Source organism: Spea bombifrons, chromosome 3 (assembly GCF_027358695.1).
Source record: "Spea bombifrons isolate aSpeBom1 chromosome 3, aSpeBom1.2.pri, whole genome shotgun sequence".
Classification (NCBI taxonomy): domain Eukaryota; kingdom Metazoa; phylum Chordata; class Amphibia; order Anura; family Pelobatidae; genus Spea; species Spea bombifrons.
In genome coordinates, this window is record NC_071089.1 from 70,151,504 (window position 1) to 70,164,844 (window position 13,341).

Consider the following 13,341-nt stretch of genomic DNA (forward strand, 5'->3'; position numbering starts at 1 on the left):
TTTCTAGACATCTATGCTTCTGAGTCGTACAACGTGCTTTAGTGAATATCTTAACAAACTTTTGATTTTATTTACTTTACACTGTAAATATGTATGTTTACTGTGTATGTATGTGTATATATATATATATATATATATATATATATATATACACACACACACACACATACATACATACATACATACATACATATGGCTAGTGGTCTTAAAAGTTGGGTTCTTAGAACAACGATTAAGTCATTCTTAGCTAATAATGTGCTTGTTGCTAGAAACGATATGAAAAATGCATAATTTTCTTACAATCCAGTGTGCCCAATCCTTTGTGTCTGTGTGATGAGTTGGAACATGACATTCTGATTGCCCAGATCCATATGTATGTTCACCAAACCAAACAAACTCTGCTAGATCAATTGATTTTACGGGCTTTTTTTTTTACTCTACATTTTGCCTACCGATTCATGCTTATTCACAAGATGCTGTCTAGTGGTCCGGTAATGAAATAACATGCCTGTATTTGGTCTTAGATTTATTTGATTCTGTTTCGGAGGCGGCTGCTGCACCTAAGCCAGATGCCACACCTAGCATAGATCTGTTTGGCACAGGTAAAGCACGACATGTTTTTCATTGGCATCCTTGGCTCCATGAGCTACTGCTGCTTTTTGATTTTTTTCATCTGCATTTTTGTCAAACTGATGACTTTTATTTCTTTTTGCTTTGGAAAGATGCTTTCTCATCTCCACCACATGGGGCTTCTCCTGTGCCTGAGAGTTCCCTTACTGGAGACCTCTTATCTGGTGAGTGCTTTTTGCTCAAAGCACTTGTGTTGGTATACCCTATTAAGATGTGTCGCTCACAAACTAGAGCTTCAAGTCCAGGTGGATATTGGGTAAAATACCCAACCCTTTCATCTGTCTCAAAGTTGCGTTGGTGTCTTCGTTAATTGCGTTTTACATTTTGATATGAGCATGGCTTGCAATAACATAGCATTTTCTGCACCTCACCCTAGCTCCATCAACTCGCAGGATGGAGATCTTTTCTGCGTTTTGTTATTTATCCTTTTGTCGCATGTACTGCAAAAGTACAGAAATAACCACTGATTTCTTCCCCCTTCTATTTTAATAATGTGTATGTTGTATTCTTATTTAAGCTGTGTTTAAACAATTATGTATACCCACAGAATAATTCCATTGCAATCAACTTTTTGCAAGCAAGGGAAGTTTTGTTGTAACTAATTCTTATGCCGTAGCGCTCAGCTTCCCTGTGAGCCATAAGGACAGTGTATTGTGTATCGCAGACTTTTATCTTCGGTGGTTTATGCTTTTCATTATCCCAAGAATGTAAAGCACTGTGAATACACAAACAAAATTTACGCCCACAAACTCTTTCGAAATAAAATTGTTCTGTCTGGATGCTAAATCTCTTTTTCCACAGCTGTGGGCATGGATATCGGGCTACCGGCTAGAGTTACAGTTCAATGTGTAGTCTGGTTATTTTTTATACAGTGGCACTGCTTGTTGGCTTGGAGAAATACTTGATTCAGCTCCGGTTTTTAAATGATTTTAAGCCTTAAGGGATGGATGATGATAATTGGTAGCAGACTTTAAGTATAATGTGCTTTGTGATTCCTTTTATTTTTAATGCAGTGGACACATTCGCTTCTCCATCACCTGCACCCACCGCCTCTCCAGCAAAAGTGGAGTCATCAGCTGTTCTCGACTTATTTGGGGGTTTGTATTGGATCACATTTTTTTTCCTGTGATTTTCTTCTGCTATGTACATTTTTTTTTTATCAAAATAAGAAATATGTTAAAATGTGTTTTTTTTTTCCCCATTTACTCACGCTTTGCATATTCTTTGAGTAAAAACAGCATCTACCAAATTATATTTGTCTTTCTTTTTGATGTTTCTTAATTTTTTTAAAACAATTGAAAACATCCTTTTTTGTTGCTCTTCATTTTATGTGAGGATATCACGTATGTGCTTTGAATTAGACATGTGCAAATTGGCCATAAACGATGGGCAATACATTTTTTCCCCTGCCCATTTCATTTGACTAAAAATTCTCTGGGTTTTTACTTCAGGAATAAAATAAGTTGCTCTGTGCCCACATTCACTCACACTCTTTTTCACTCTCTCTCATGCTCTTCAAATGTTTGCCTTCTCTGCCGACCACTGCGGCTTCTGCCGACCATCTTCTCTTCTACCTTCAATCTGCTATCTTTGTCCACATCTCCGCGGACATAGCCCAGCGGGAATTTCCGCCAAAATGGCAGCAACATTCTCTTCTGATCTTCCAATTGAGGTAGAGGACGTCACCAAAAGTGCCACCCTTTTGGAGCAGGGCAGAATAGCTGCACTTTTGATGACGTCCTCTCCCCCATTGGAGGATAGGGGAGAGGACGTCACCGCAAGTGCTGCCAAATTGCCCTGAGTTCAAGTAAGGGTGGGATGACAATGCTTTTTGGTGATGTCCTCTCTCCTGATAGATCTTTTGAGGCTATTATATTCTATTATACTTAAGATAATAAAGGTATCATCTTTACCAAATTTACCTTTAACTAGAATATATTCATATAGTGTCTAAACCTAAGCATTTGCATGTGTGTTAGCTAACTCTTCGAACTCCAAAGGGGCAAATTAAGTTCCAGGTACCTAACCAAAGAAAACGGTTAAATTATTTTCCTGTTAATTCATGGCTTTTCTCAGACTATTGGCTTGCTAAGTCAGACAGTGGTCTTGAAGCAAGTGATCTTGTCTATGAGTGCCAGGCTTAACAGACAAGTGTCGTTACTGTAGTTTAATTTGTGTGTGGGACTTTCTATGTTGAACTACACAACACATTTACTGGAATCTTCTTTACATTACTTGCTGCAACCTGGATAACATGGCAGATGCCTTTGGAGTTACTGAACCACAGCCAGCTGCTTTGGCACCTACTACTTCATCGGCTTCTGCAGACCTGCTGGCTGGTAAATGTTTGCCTTGCAATGCTGAATAAAACATACATGTTTAATACCATTGCACTTCAACCTGCAGGAATACTAGTTCAATATTTGCCTTGATTCTCCAAAAGGTCATATTTGCCCAATCAACCTAGTACATTAGTACATTAGTAGTACATTTTACATGGTACATTGCAGCCCTTTCGGCTGGAGGGTGTGTGATTTTAACATTTATCATGGCCGTTTATTGGCAGTGGTATGTATAAAACAACAATCTACACAGACCAGTATTGGGGATCTTAGACCTTGTAAGACGAAGGCACTAGTAACCTGGAGAATCTTTAACATGGTTGTATGTTAGGTTTTCACCTCTCAGCCAGCTGAATAAACCTCTTAAGTGTCTTTATTACAAGGAATAGTTATTTTCCATTATTAAGGGCAAGTAATTGGTGACTATAGAGCATTTTAAAGCTGAAAGGGAGTTCCTATGTGAAGTTTATCATACCAGTACTTTATTGACTTTAATTAGTTGACTTTATCAATAAATTCTGTATAATTATCATCTAAGCTTTAATCTTTCTAACTAATGGAGGTTATGTTTTGAAGGATTTGGAGGCTCCTTTATTGCTCCATCCCCAGCACCAATTACTCCAGCACAGAATAACCTCATCCAGCCCAACTTTGATGCAGCCTTTGGAGCAGGTCAGCCAGCTGCCACAGCCGCCGCTGCCAGCAGTGGAAGTTCCTTCGATGCCTCAGGTGAGTTTATCTAAACGTACTTGATCCTTTATAACGCACAGCAATCATCCTTTTGTGATGTGCCATTGGGACAATTTATAATGAGCAGTTCTGACCAAAAGGTGTAAAATTGAACAAATCAGCAGGAACTATGGCGATAAGGCACTCCTCGTGTAGTGTTATTGAAGTGTGTAAAGGATATAGGCTTCATTTCAGTAATTGAATACTTTCTAAAGGCCTGTGGTAGATATTTTTCTATTCAGCAGTTTAAAATAAAGCCATACATTATGTAGAAAAAAATAGCACAGCAGTCATGCTTTAGCAAGAAGCAAAAGCCATTTAAATGCGTAGGATGTGTTCTTTTAAGCCCTTACAATGTGTTGCTTTGATGGAACATTGTTCATGAAGCTGATTTGTGGTCAGTCTGGAAAACAAACGTGTTTTCACTCATCCTTGAAAGTAAACTGTTATTGTCAGTTAAGTCTGGAATGATCATTACCATGCATATTATGGTTCTCAATGAAAAATGTAGAAGTTCTCAATGAAAAATGCCTCCCGCACTCCATGGAATACAGCTATATTTTTGAATGTGTATGGATCATCTTGACTTTGTATTCCACACCTAAAACCTTTAACGTTTTTTTAATGCTAGAGACTTACCACCCCCTAAAAAATACTAATACTAAATAATGCTTACATTTGTCTGTTTCTCTAATCATGCTGATGTAAGAATTAGGGTTAACTGGTGACACTTCTTCTTGATTAGAGGCCATTCCAGTCATCAGTCCAGTTCAATATGTTAATTATTTTGTTGGTGTCAAATCTAAGCTTTATTAAGTGCTTATTGGCTGAAAGAGTATATAGTGGCGTTATCATTTTTGGGCTTTATTTAATTATTTTAATCATTTGGCATGGTATAATTGCATGGGTTTTTATTCACTTACACAGGTAAACACAAGCCGTATCCCTATAAAGTAACAGAAATGTACTTATAGGCTGCATGTGAAACTAACCGAGTAAAATGCAAGTCCTTTTTCTGCTTATTGTTACACGCGACATTCCACCGTGCTTTCATTTTGTTTGTATTTTTGTTTCATTTTATCTCTTTCCATGCTGGGGCTGTGCCACAATATTACATGGTGAGTTGTGCATTTAATCGGTAGACCATTGCATTTGTTTTTAATAGCTATTGGGGTTTATTCACTTAAGTCAGAGTTGACCGTTAAGATCACCGGAGAGTTACGGTTAGCCCACCAACTCCATTATGCATTATGAAGGTCCATCCCCAGTGGGATTCTTCTGCAAGAAGGGCTAGCCTAGAGCTGGATCTGCATACTGCAGACAATTATTCAAGAAAACCCACTCAACTATAAATGATGCAGGACTGACTCGTCCATCCTTGCAGTAGAAGCCTGCCAAGTTTGTCCCTTCTTAAAGTTATCAAGTTAATTGAGTTGCAGCTGAAACCTTCCGGCCAACACTCACTTTAGTGTCTAAACGCCGGTGAATTGCATGATGCTGTTCCAGGAATCTGGCATTAATCATCTCAAGACTATCATACACACTTAACTCTCATTCCATTTCTGGTTATGTTAAGCAGGCTAGGTACCGGTAAAGCTGTAGTATCCTTCTGAAATGTGTCCAGCTCCAGATAATTGTTTTTTTGGTACCTGGTTGAATCTGAAATATACTGATTGAACTACCTATTTGCAAAATCACATGTGCCCCAGGTTGAGAATGAGGTTTAACCAGAAGAACGTCTACACAGAACCCCCCTACTATTAGCACTGTTAAAACTACAAAGATGGGAATAATGCAGTATAATCTCCTGGATTTGCAGAACAAAATAATTTCAAGAAATCTATGCAAACGTAATTAAAAAAAAACAGATATGGTTTGTGTTTACAATGATGTGATTAGTCAACCGTGAAGATTTCTTTTCCATAAAGAATTGCGTAGGTGTCTATATCTGACATCAGTGTTTGTAGGATGCAATGAAGGGGAAACAGGAGCATAGAACGACACACGAGAGAATATAGTGGCATACATGATTTACTCTGCCTGCCTAAGAGTGAAAGAAAATGTCAAATGCTCTGCCGTAGGAAGCGATGTTAATGGATATGCTTTAACAGATTACCTATGAGAAAAAGAGACTGTCAACGTCTGATTTCTTTTTTTCTACATTTTAGATACCCATCGTGCACATACTTATTTTATAGTACGTTTACTTCAATGACATGTCAGCTGCAGGGGTACTGTTTCACAAATCCAGGAAATCCAGCATTGCTACAAAAGATGTCAATATTTGCATTTTGCATGTATATGCACATGTTCTTATTAGTTACCTCTTATCTTTTTTTTTTCTTCACCTGTCTTAGTTTTTGATGGTTTAGGAGATCTTCTCATGCCAACTATGACCCCCTCATCCCAGATGTCATCTACACTCACAGCAGCAAACAGTACTGCACAAGGCAAACCCATGGCCAGTGACCTCGACTCGTCTCTCGCCAGCTTAGTAGGCAGTAAGTTGGATGTTACCATTTCTTGTTGCTTCAGACCAACAGTTGAATAATTAGTTACACAGTTAACTGGGTTAAAAAAATGTCATTTCATAAAGGTCATTTTTTTAATGTAATTTTCGAGAAAAAAAAAACTTTAGCCATCTCGATTCTGGTAGAAAAAGTCTCCAAGCATGTTAGCATCTTTAATTTAAGGGCACGCTGATGACATAAGTGCAGCCGGTGGCTGGATATGACAGGCCGCGTGTTTAGTTTTTAGGCTTTGTCAGCGTGCGGTTGGTTATATCCAGCTGGCCGCACCCTGTATGTATGGAGTGCTTTCGGCTGGCAGCTTGAGTGGAACCACTCCATGCGGATGTAAGTGGGCTGGGCACCTCTCTTATTTTAATGATGGGCACCTCGGCTAGTATTTAATACTAGCTAAACTATTTAATGTATAATCAGAAACTGTTTCTTAAATATAGGGAATATTCAGCTTCTTCATACAGTCAGAATTGGTTGCCCTCCATGCTGAAGAATATTGAACTATTATATTATTTTTCTGCATGAAGTATTTTTCTTCTCTGAGACAGTGATTTAGACCAAGCATGCATGCACTATATATGCTCCAGTTACTATGTGTTTTATGGAGCATATACTCATGCTTGCAGCATGGAAGCAGTGACGTAAGCAGGGCACAGTGAATGTGTGGAATGCCAGGATATGGCATCATGCCCCTGTGTGTGGGCTGTATGATATCATAGCACGTCGCTGTGGATGACAGCACAGGTGATCAGCAAACGAGCAGAGAGGAGATATACATGGGCCTCTTTTGCACCTTGAGTGCACATACATTAGCGAGTTAAAAGTTTTAAGTGGTGGTTTCTGCATCATCAGCCCTAAAGGTAGATCCATGTGGCTCCACTGTAATGGCTGATGCTGCCCTGACACCTCAGAAAGCCATTATCCCTTTATCGTTCAGTCTGCTTATTAAATCTGAAATTTTACAACAGAGCATCCAACAGCATGGTTTCTTTACAGACAGATTTTCGAACCCATATAAAATTCTATGCAGTAGAGCTTGCTGAACCATGCGAGAGGAGGTAACCCAAGCGATCATTATGGGTTAAAAATTTAGGAGTGGGATTGAAGGCACTGTTTATGTTGGCTTAAACCACATGAGGAAAACCTACCAATCCTTATTAGTGGAATGAAACCGTTCTTTTTACCAACTAGTCATGATTTAAATTCAGTTCCAATTGCCAAATCGTTTTGCCCTAGTTGAGTTGTTCTTCTACCATTTAGCTCTGGTCATGCTTTTTTTTGGTCTTCAGAGTTTAACCATGCTGTTAATCTATGCTCTTGTAATTTCTTTTATTTTATATTGGTTTTCATATCTTTTTGATATAAAGCAGATAACAAAAATGTAGTTTAAGTAAATTGCTCTATTTATGTTCTGTGTATTGTAGGAATGATGAAAGAAATGAACTTCTGTAGCTCTGCTTTTTCTCTCTGACTCTTTTTTGTCCTAAAACCTTTGGTAACACTCCTACCTCTGCTAACGCATAAATGAAATTTGAACTTTTTTCAGATCTTGGAATTTCTGGCACCACTGTTAAAAAGTAAGCATTTTTCCTGTTTAATTTTAGTTAGAAACTAAGAAATCATTCTCTGAAAAATGCAAAATGTGTAAAAGGCAAAACCCCAAAGTAAAACCAGAAGATTCTCTTCACAAGACAATAGAAAAGACTTTTGAATATTTAAACCGCCATAACTAGTGTAAATTCAGTCTAAGAAGTATCTTTGTATGTTGCCATTGATTTTCTTTGTTCTTAAAATGAAACTCTTTTGTAATGTTTTGGTATGCTTTATAGAAACCTGTGAGTTTTGTTTTTGTAAAACAACCACCAGCCTTAACATCATTGAAATAAAAATGCTATTCACATACCGTATATACAGCTGCAGTAATACATCCATTGCCCTTTCAAATGACATTATCCCTCATTGGTTCTACACTAGTTGTACAACTGATTAGAATATATTTTAAGCACAATGTTGACCACCAGGATGGTGTTTGTGACAGATGGCCAAAGTATCAGGTATAAGTGTGCAAATGTTTAATACCTGGATCTGTACTTTCTTTTTGTGTGATTGCTTGTCGGAGCTGTGTGCTTTGCGATAAATGACATTTGGTTACTCACCCAGGGGAGATCTTCACTGGAGTGGTGGGGAGAAGAAGCTTACAGGCGGTGCTAATTGGCAGCCAAAGGTTGCTCCAGCAACATGGGCTTCTGGTGGTGGTCCATCAAGCGGTCCTATGGTATGGTGATTTTTGTATATCTCTTCTACTCTGCTCTCCCTCTAAACCTTAATCTATAAAATATACCTTTGTGCTCTTACTGCAGGGTAGTTTCATATAATGACCTTGGTCTAAGATTGTCGAATTCAACATCTTTTGCTTTCGCCCGTTGGCCTGTACAAAAGTTGTGTGCGATCCGTTTTGGAGGTCACTTCTGCTCTTAGATTACATAATGAGACAGTAGTGTCTTCTGAATAACTTGTAAATAGGAACATATTTATTGTATGCTCCTTGGACAGTTGTGAACAATGACTGACTCCACTGTCAGGTCAAGATAGTCTGACATTTTCTCAGGTATTAAGTAGGAAAAATGCCCGAAAAAAAAGTGCCTGTCAAATAAACCCAATTCTGTTTTGGACAAATTCTATAAAGCAAATCTGGCATATGTGTTTTTGAGAAGCACAATAAAAGAGTTTTGGCAGACAGTTTCTCTCGTGAAAAAAAAAACATCAAGCAAATTTCAAAAATGTACTTACTAAAGACAAGTGAGAAAGCTGTATAACAAAACACAGTAAAGCTTTGTGCTTAATCATAGCCAGGCTTTGTTGTGGTGCTTTCCTGCTGTTACCTTTATGAAATAACATTAAGAAGAAATAGATGGTTTGCCATTTTTTTCACAAGAGGAATTGTCAGGCAAACCTCCTTTTTTGTGTTTTGCATGCTGATTGTGGCCTGGACTCCGCCAGCGGACCTCCTCCGTTTCAGTCTCCGTTATTGTTGTAATATGTGTTTGAGTCTTGAACATTTGACATGCTGGTGGAATCTCAGTGAGCTGCTTAATTTGGTTCTTTTAATGTGGGTGTCCTTGAGTAGAGGTTCTCATATTCCATAGCCAGTCCTGGTTGACGTAGTACCGTATTTGCTCAATTATAAGACGAGGTTTTTTCCAGAGCAAATGCTCGTCTTATAATCGAGGTCGTCTTCTAATCAGACCTCATTCTGCTGGGGCCGTGCTGCTTACCGGGCTTTGATCGCGAGCAGCGTCTCTGCTATTAGAAGCGGGAGAACAGGAAGGTAGCACAGTACTCACATAACTCTACCTCCCCCCTCCTTCCTCTGGGGGCGGGGTCAGAGAAGTTGCTCGCACAGCCAGGCCCCTGCAGAAGTCTGCGAGTGGGAGATCTGCAGTTCAGGTAAGGGGGTGGGGGGCTGGGGGGTTTGAGCGTGTGTGTGTATGTGTGATTAATGGAATGAATGAGTATTTAAATGTTTGTGAATGAGTGTGTGTGATAGCATGGATGTGTAAGGGGGGGTGGGGGTGGTAGCATGGCATAGGGAGGCTGTAATCACACTTCTATCATCTCCAGGTTCCAGCATGTACTGGCTGCCTTGGCTTGATAGGAGTGTGATTGCTGTTAGCAGTATATATATATATCTCCAGAAATGCATTTTAACCCCCTATATGCCACTCAGCCCCATGATATGCCTTTTAACCCCCTAAATGCCAGAGTGGCATATAGGGGTATAAGGCATATCATGGGGCAGAGGGGCATATAGGGGGTTAAAAGGCATATCATGGGGCACAGTGGCATATAGGAGGGTATAAGACATTTCTGGAGGCAGAGTGGCATATAGAGGGTTAAAAGGCACATCATGTGGCAGAGTGGCAAATAGGGGGGTATAAGGCATTTCTCGGGGCAGAGTGGCAAGCCTGGGGGAGATGTGCATAACTGGGGGGGGCAGGTTGGCAAATAAAAGGAAATAGAAAATATATTTTTCTCAATCATAGTTTTTATTAAATATGAAAATTAGTTTACATGAATTAATATTTACTAGTAAAACATTTTTCCTATAGGGTAGTCTTATATTCAGGCTTTTTGTTTTTTCCCTAAATTAATATTTTGATTTTGGGGGGTCGTCTTATAATCGAGCAAATACGGGAATTAATTTACCTGAATATTGCTCAACCAAATATATTCATTTTGGCTTCCATTGGCAGTTTGGTGTTTATGGGGCCCAGAATAATCCTATATTTCTGTTTTTTAGCAAGGGTCTGTACCTCCTGTGAGCGGAGTCCCCCCAGCAGCAGGTGCTGCTCCGGGTGCACAGGCAGCAGCAGGGTTTGGTCTTGTAAGTAAACTAAACACATGTGCACATTAACATAGTAATGAAATAAAGCAGAAAGTAACCCCCACCTCACTAAATTTATTGTGATTTCCCCTAACAGCGTAAATTATGGTTTTCTCTATATATAATATATACACTTATGTTTGTTCTGAAGTGTGCTTAGCACCCAGAGTGTGTTTTTTTTTTCTTCTATTGGTTCTTACATGCCTATAATTTTTTTCAGCCTCCAGCTGGATCAAATGTCCCTATGATGCCCCAACAGCCAATGATGTATGGGCAGTCCATGATTCGGCCGGCCTTTGGGGGAAATACCACTCCGGTATGATTCAGCTTGCATTATAAGCTTTTTAAATTCTTTCTAATGCTCCTTTTACAGTTGTGCAATAAACTTCTTTCTACTAAATGTTGGGTTTACTCCTGTAGCTCTCTCCAAGTCCAACTCCTGCTTCTCCAAGCCCTAAGAAACCTCCAACAAAAGATCCATTAGCAGACCTCAACATCAAAGACTTCTTATAAATCTGTAAGGTATAATATATGCTGTTTTTTTCCTTTTAAAAGTTCATATTTTATAGTGTTCAGATTTAAACTGACGCTTCTCCCAAATATTATCCCCTATCCTTGTTTGGGTGCCTTTGATGGTTGTCGTCGTGGTTGCTAGCTGTGTCCTCTTCCACATAATGGCAGGTCAGCAACATATAAAAGGAGCATAATTTAGAAAAATGGGAGTGGGTCATCAGATATGGAAAATGCTAAAGATTACTGATTTCATTTTCACATAATAGTCCCTAAATAAGTAGTTTAAGAATATCTGTTGTATACGTTCACTATTCTGACTTGGCCAAGTATTGACCCACTCTATTCCGACAGTGTTATAGCTAATTTTGCTACTTTTTTTCACAGATGCTATTTTTGTGAAATGACAATTTGAATTTGGAGCCTACAAACAGATCGCTGCTCAGAATTTCTAACATGAGCCACCAGTACCAAACACAGTACTTGGATTCCTCTCTCCTCCGAAATGTGTAGCACAGCTGTGAAAGTAAACATTAGGGACGTGTTCTACCTTAGCTGTTTTCTGCTATATATCATATTTTTGTGCGTATGGGTTTTCTGTGCTTTCCAGTTTTCATCATTGGGTATATGTTTCCCATATCTTCTGGTTGTTTTCTGTATCTCTCAAATAGAAACAAAATATGCAGGTGTTGTGTGTGTGTGTGTGTGTGTGTGCGCGCGTACTGAGCAGTCAGGGGAGAAATGTCTGTTATTTTTGAGGGTTTATCATATCTATGATGTTTGAATATCATTGTTCTATCTGTGTAAGTACAGAAAAGGCTCCAATACAAACCTGTTGTTGTGTAAGTGTGTGTGTGATTGTGTGAAAGAACTGCCCACAGAAACGGTCCATTCTAGAAAGAAAAACAAATTCTTATTTTCTGTATCTTGTACTATATATGTTCTGAACAATTTTTTTTATCATTTATAGTAATATATAACAAAAAAATCAAAGATATTGCTCTGGTTGGTAGTCATCTGGAGCTGAGAGACATATCAGGAAAAGATAATGTTTTTTTTGTTTAAGTTATATATATTTAATTCAATTTTATTTGTCTTTGATTTGTTATGTTTTATTTTATGTCTTGTGTTAGCTTTATGGATCTGTCCTAAAATAATTGAAGGTTAAGCTTGCATTGATTGTGTGCTATTTCAAGAAATGTAGGTGTATTTCTCATGGAACACCAAGTGCTTTGGTGTACCCGTAGTCAATGCATACATTAATATAATTTTTAACGTTTTACTGTAATTCTGTTTAATTTGTGCTGCTTTGTGTTACTTTTTAACTCTGTTTTCTCATTCAATAAGTTGGCTGTGAGTAGCTTTTGTACAGTCTGTGAATGACCTCCAACCCAGTTGTACCCTTTCCTGTACATATTGTGAGATTTACACTCCTGTTCACACACTCATACTGTTTTGTGCTGATGGCTTGGCTTAAGGTCTTGGTTGCATACAAATAAAGTCACTGTTGATCAGTGTTACAAGTGGCTTAGCAGCTGTTTGTAGAAGTCCGTTGGCTAGGAAAGATGTTCACCTATTGTAAGTCTTTCAAGTTAACTATTTAATCGATGGTTGTATCTGAATTTACTGTGGGGAAAACATACACTCCAAACAGGGGATAAAAGTATTTAAAATCAATTTCAAAATGGCTTTCCTTTGTATCTTGGTTTAAAGACCCAGTGCATGTTTGCCCTGTGAGATGCAATAAACACCTTGAACAGAAGCAAAAGTATACAAAGTCTTGGTCTCATTCTTTACCAGGTAGATTTGCCCAGGGATGCCTAAAATAATGCAATTTTATTTGATCATATGTCCAGTGCTGTATATAGTAAATTTTGTTTTGCAATGAAGAAAAGTGGGCTTTAATTTTAATACAGGACCATTTCCATGTCAAATCTATATGGGAGTCCATTTTGCATGAACACCAGTTTATTTTACTGCATGCTAATCGTTTTTTAGTTATTTGGAGTAAGCCGATATGAAAATTAAAGACATGGGGATAAGCAGAGGCTTCCTCCCCGCACTGCGCTCCCCGTCCCCGATGCGACCTAGCTATCCCATGCACCCGCCAATGATTCTTGCAGATGCTCAGTAGAACCCTCTTTAAAATCGCTCAATGCTGCTTTAGTTACTTTAATGAGAGTGCTAGGGAGAAATGATTGGCTCCAGCTAAATGACTGTATAA

The 13,341-nt window shown here is 38.6% G+C and overlaps 1 protein-coding gene across 3 annotated transcripts in view; it reads left to right on the forward strand.

Annotated features, from left to right (window-relative positions):
• SNAP91 (synaptosome associated protein 91) overlaps window positions 1-11,138 on the forward strand; it is a 50,984-nt gene extending 39,846 nt beyond the window's left edge. The window contains exons 18-28 of one of the 3 annotated variants that reach the window (XM_053460080.1): window positions 525-602; window positions 723-794; window positions 1,644-1,727; window positions 2,892-2,969; window positions 3,549-3,701; window positions 6,074-6,202; window positions 7,770-7,800; window positions 8,384-8,498; window positions 10,524-10,607; window positions 10,828-10,923; window positions 11,028-11,123. In XM_053460080.1, coding sequence (XP_053316055.1) covers window positions 525-602; window positions 723-794; window positions 1,644-1,727; window positions 2,892-2,969; window positions 3,549-3,701; window positions 6,074-6,202; window positions 7,770-7,800; window positions 8,384-8,498; window positions 10,524-10,607; window positions 10,828-10,923; window positions 11,028-11,120 — 1,013 coding nt within the window. In that variant the 3' untranslated portion in view covers window positions 11,121-11,123. Of the gene's footprint in view, window positions 1-524; window positions 603-722; window positions 795-1,643; window positions 1,728-2,891; window positions 2,970-3,548; window positions 3,702-6,058; window positions 6,203-7,769; window positions 7,801-8,383; window positions 8,499-10,523; window positions 10,608-10,827; window positions 10,924-11,027 lie in introns of all 3 variants that reach the window. The other 2 variants (XM_053460078.1, XM_053460079.1) reach the window with 2 other exon arrangements.
• The last annotated feature ends 2,203 nt before the right edge of the window (window positions 11,139-13,341 follow it).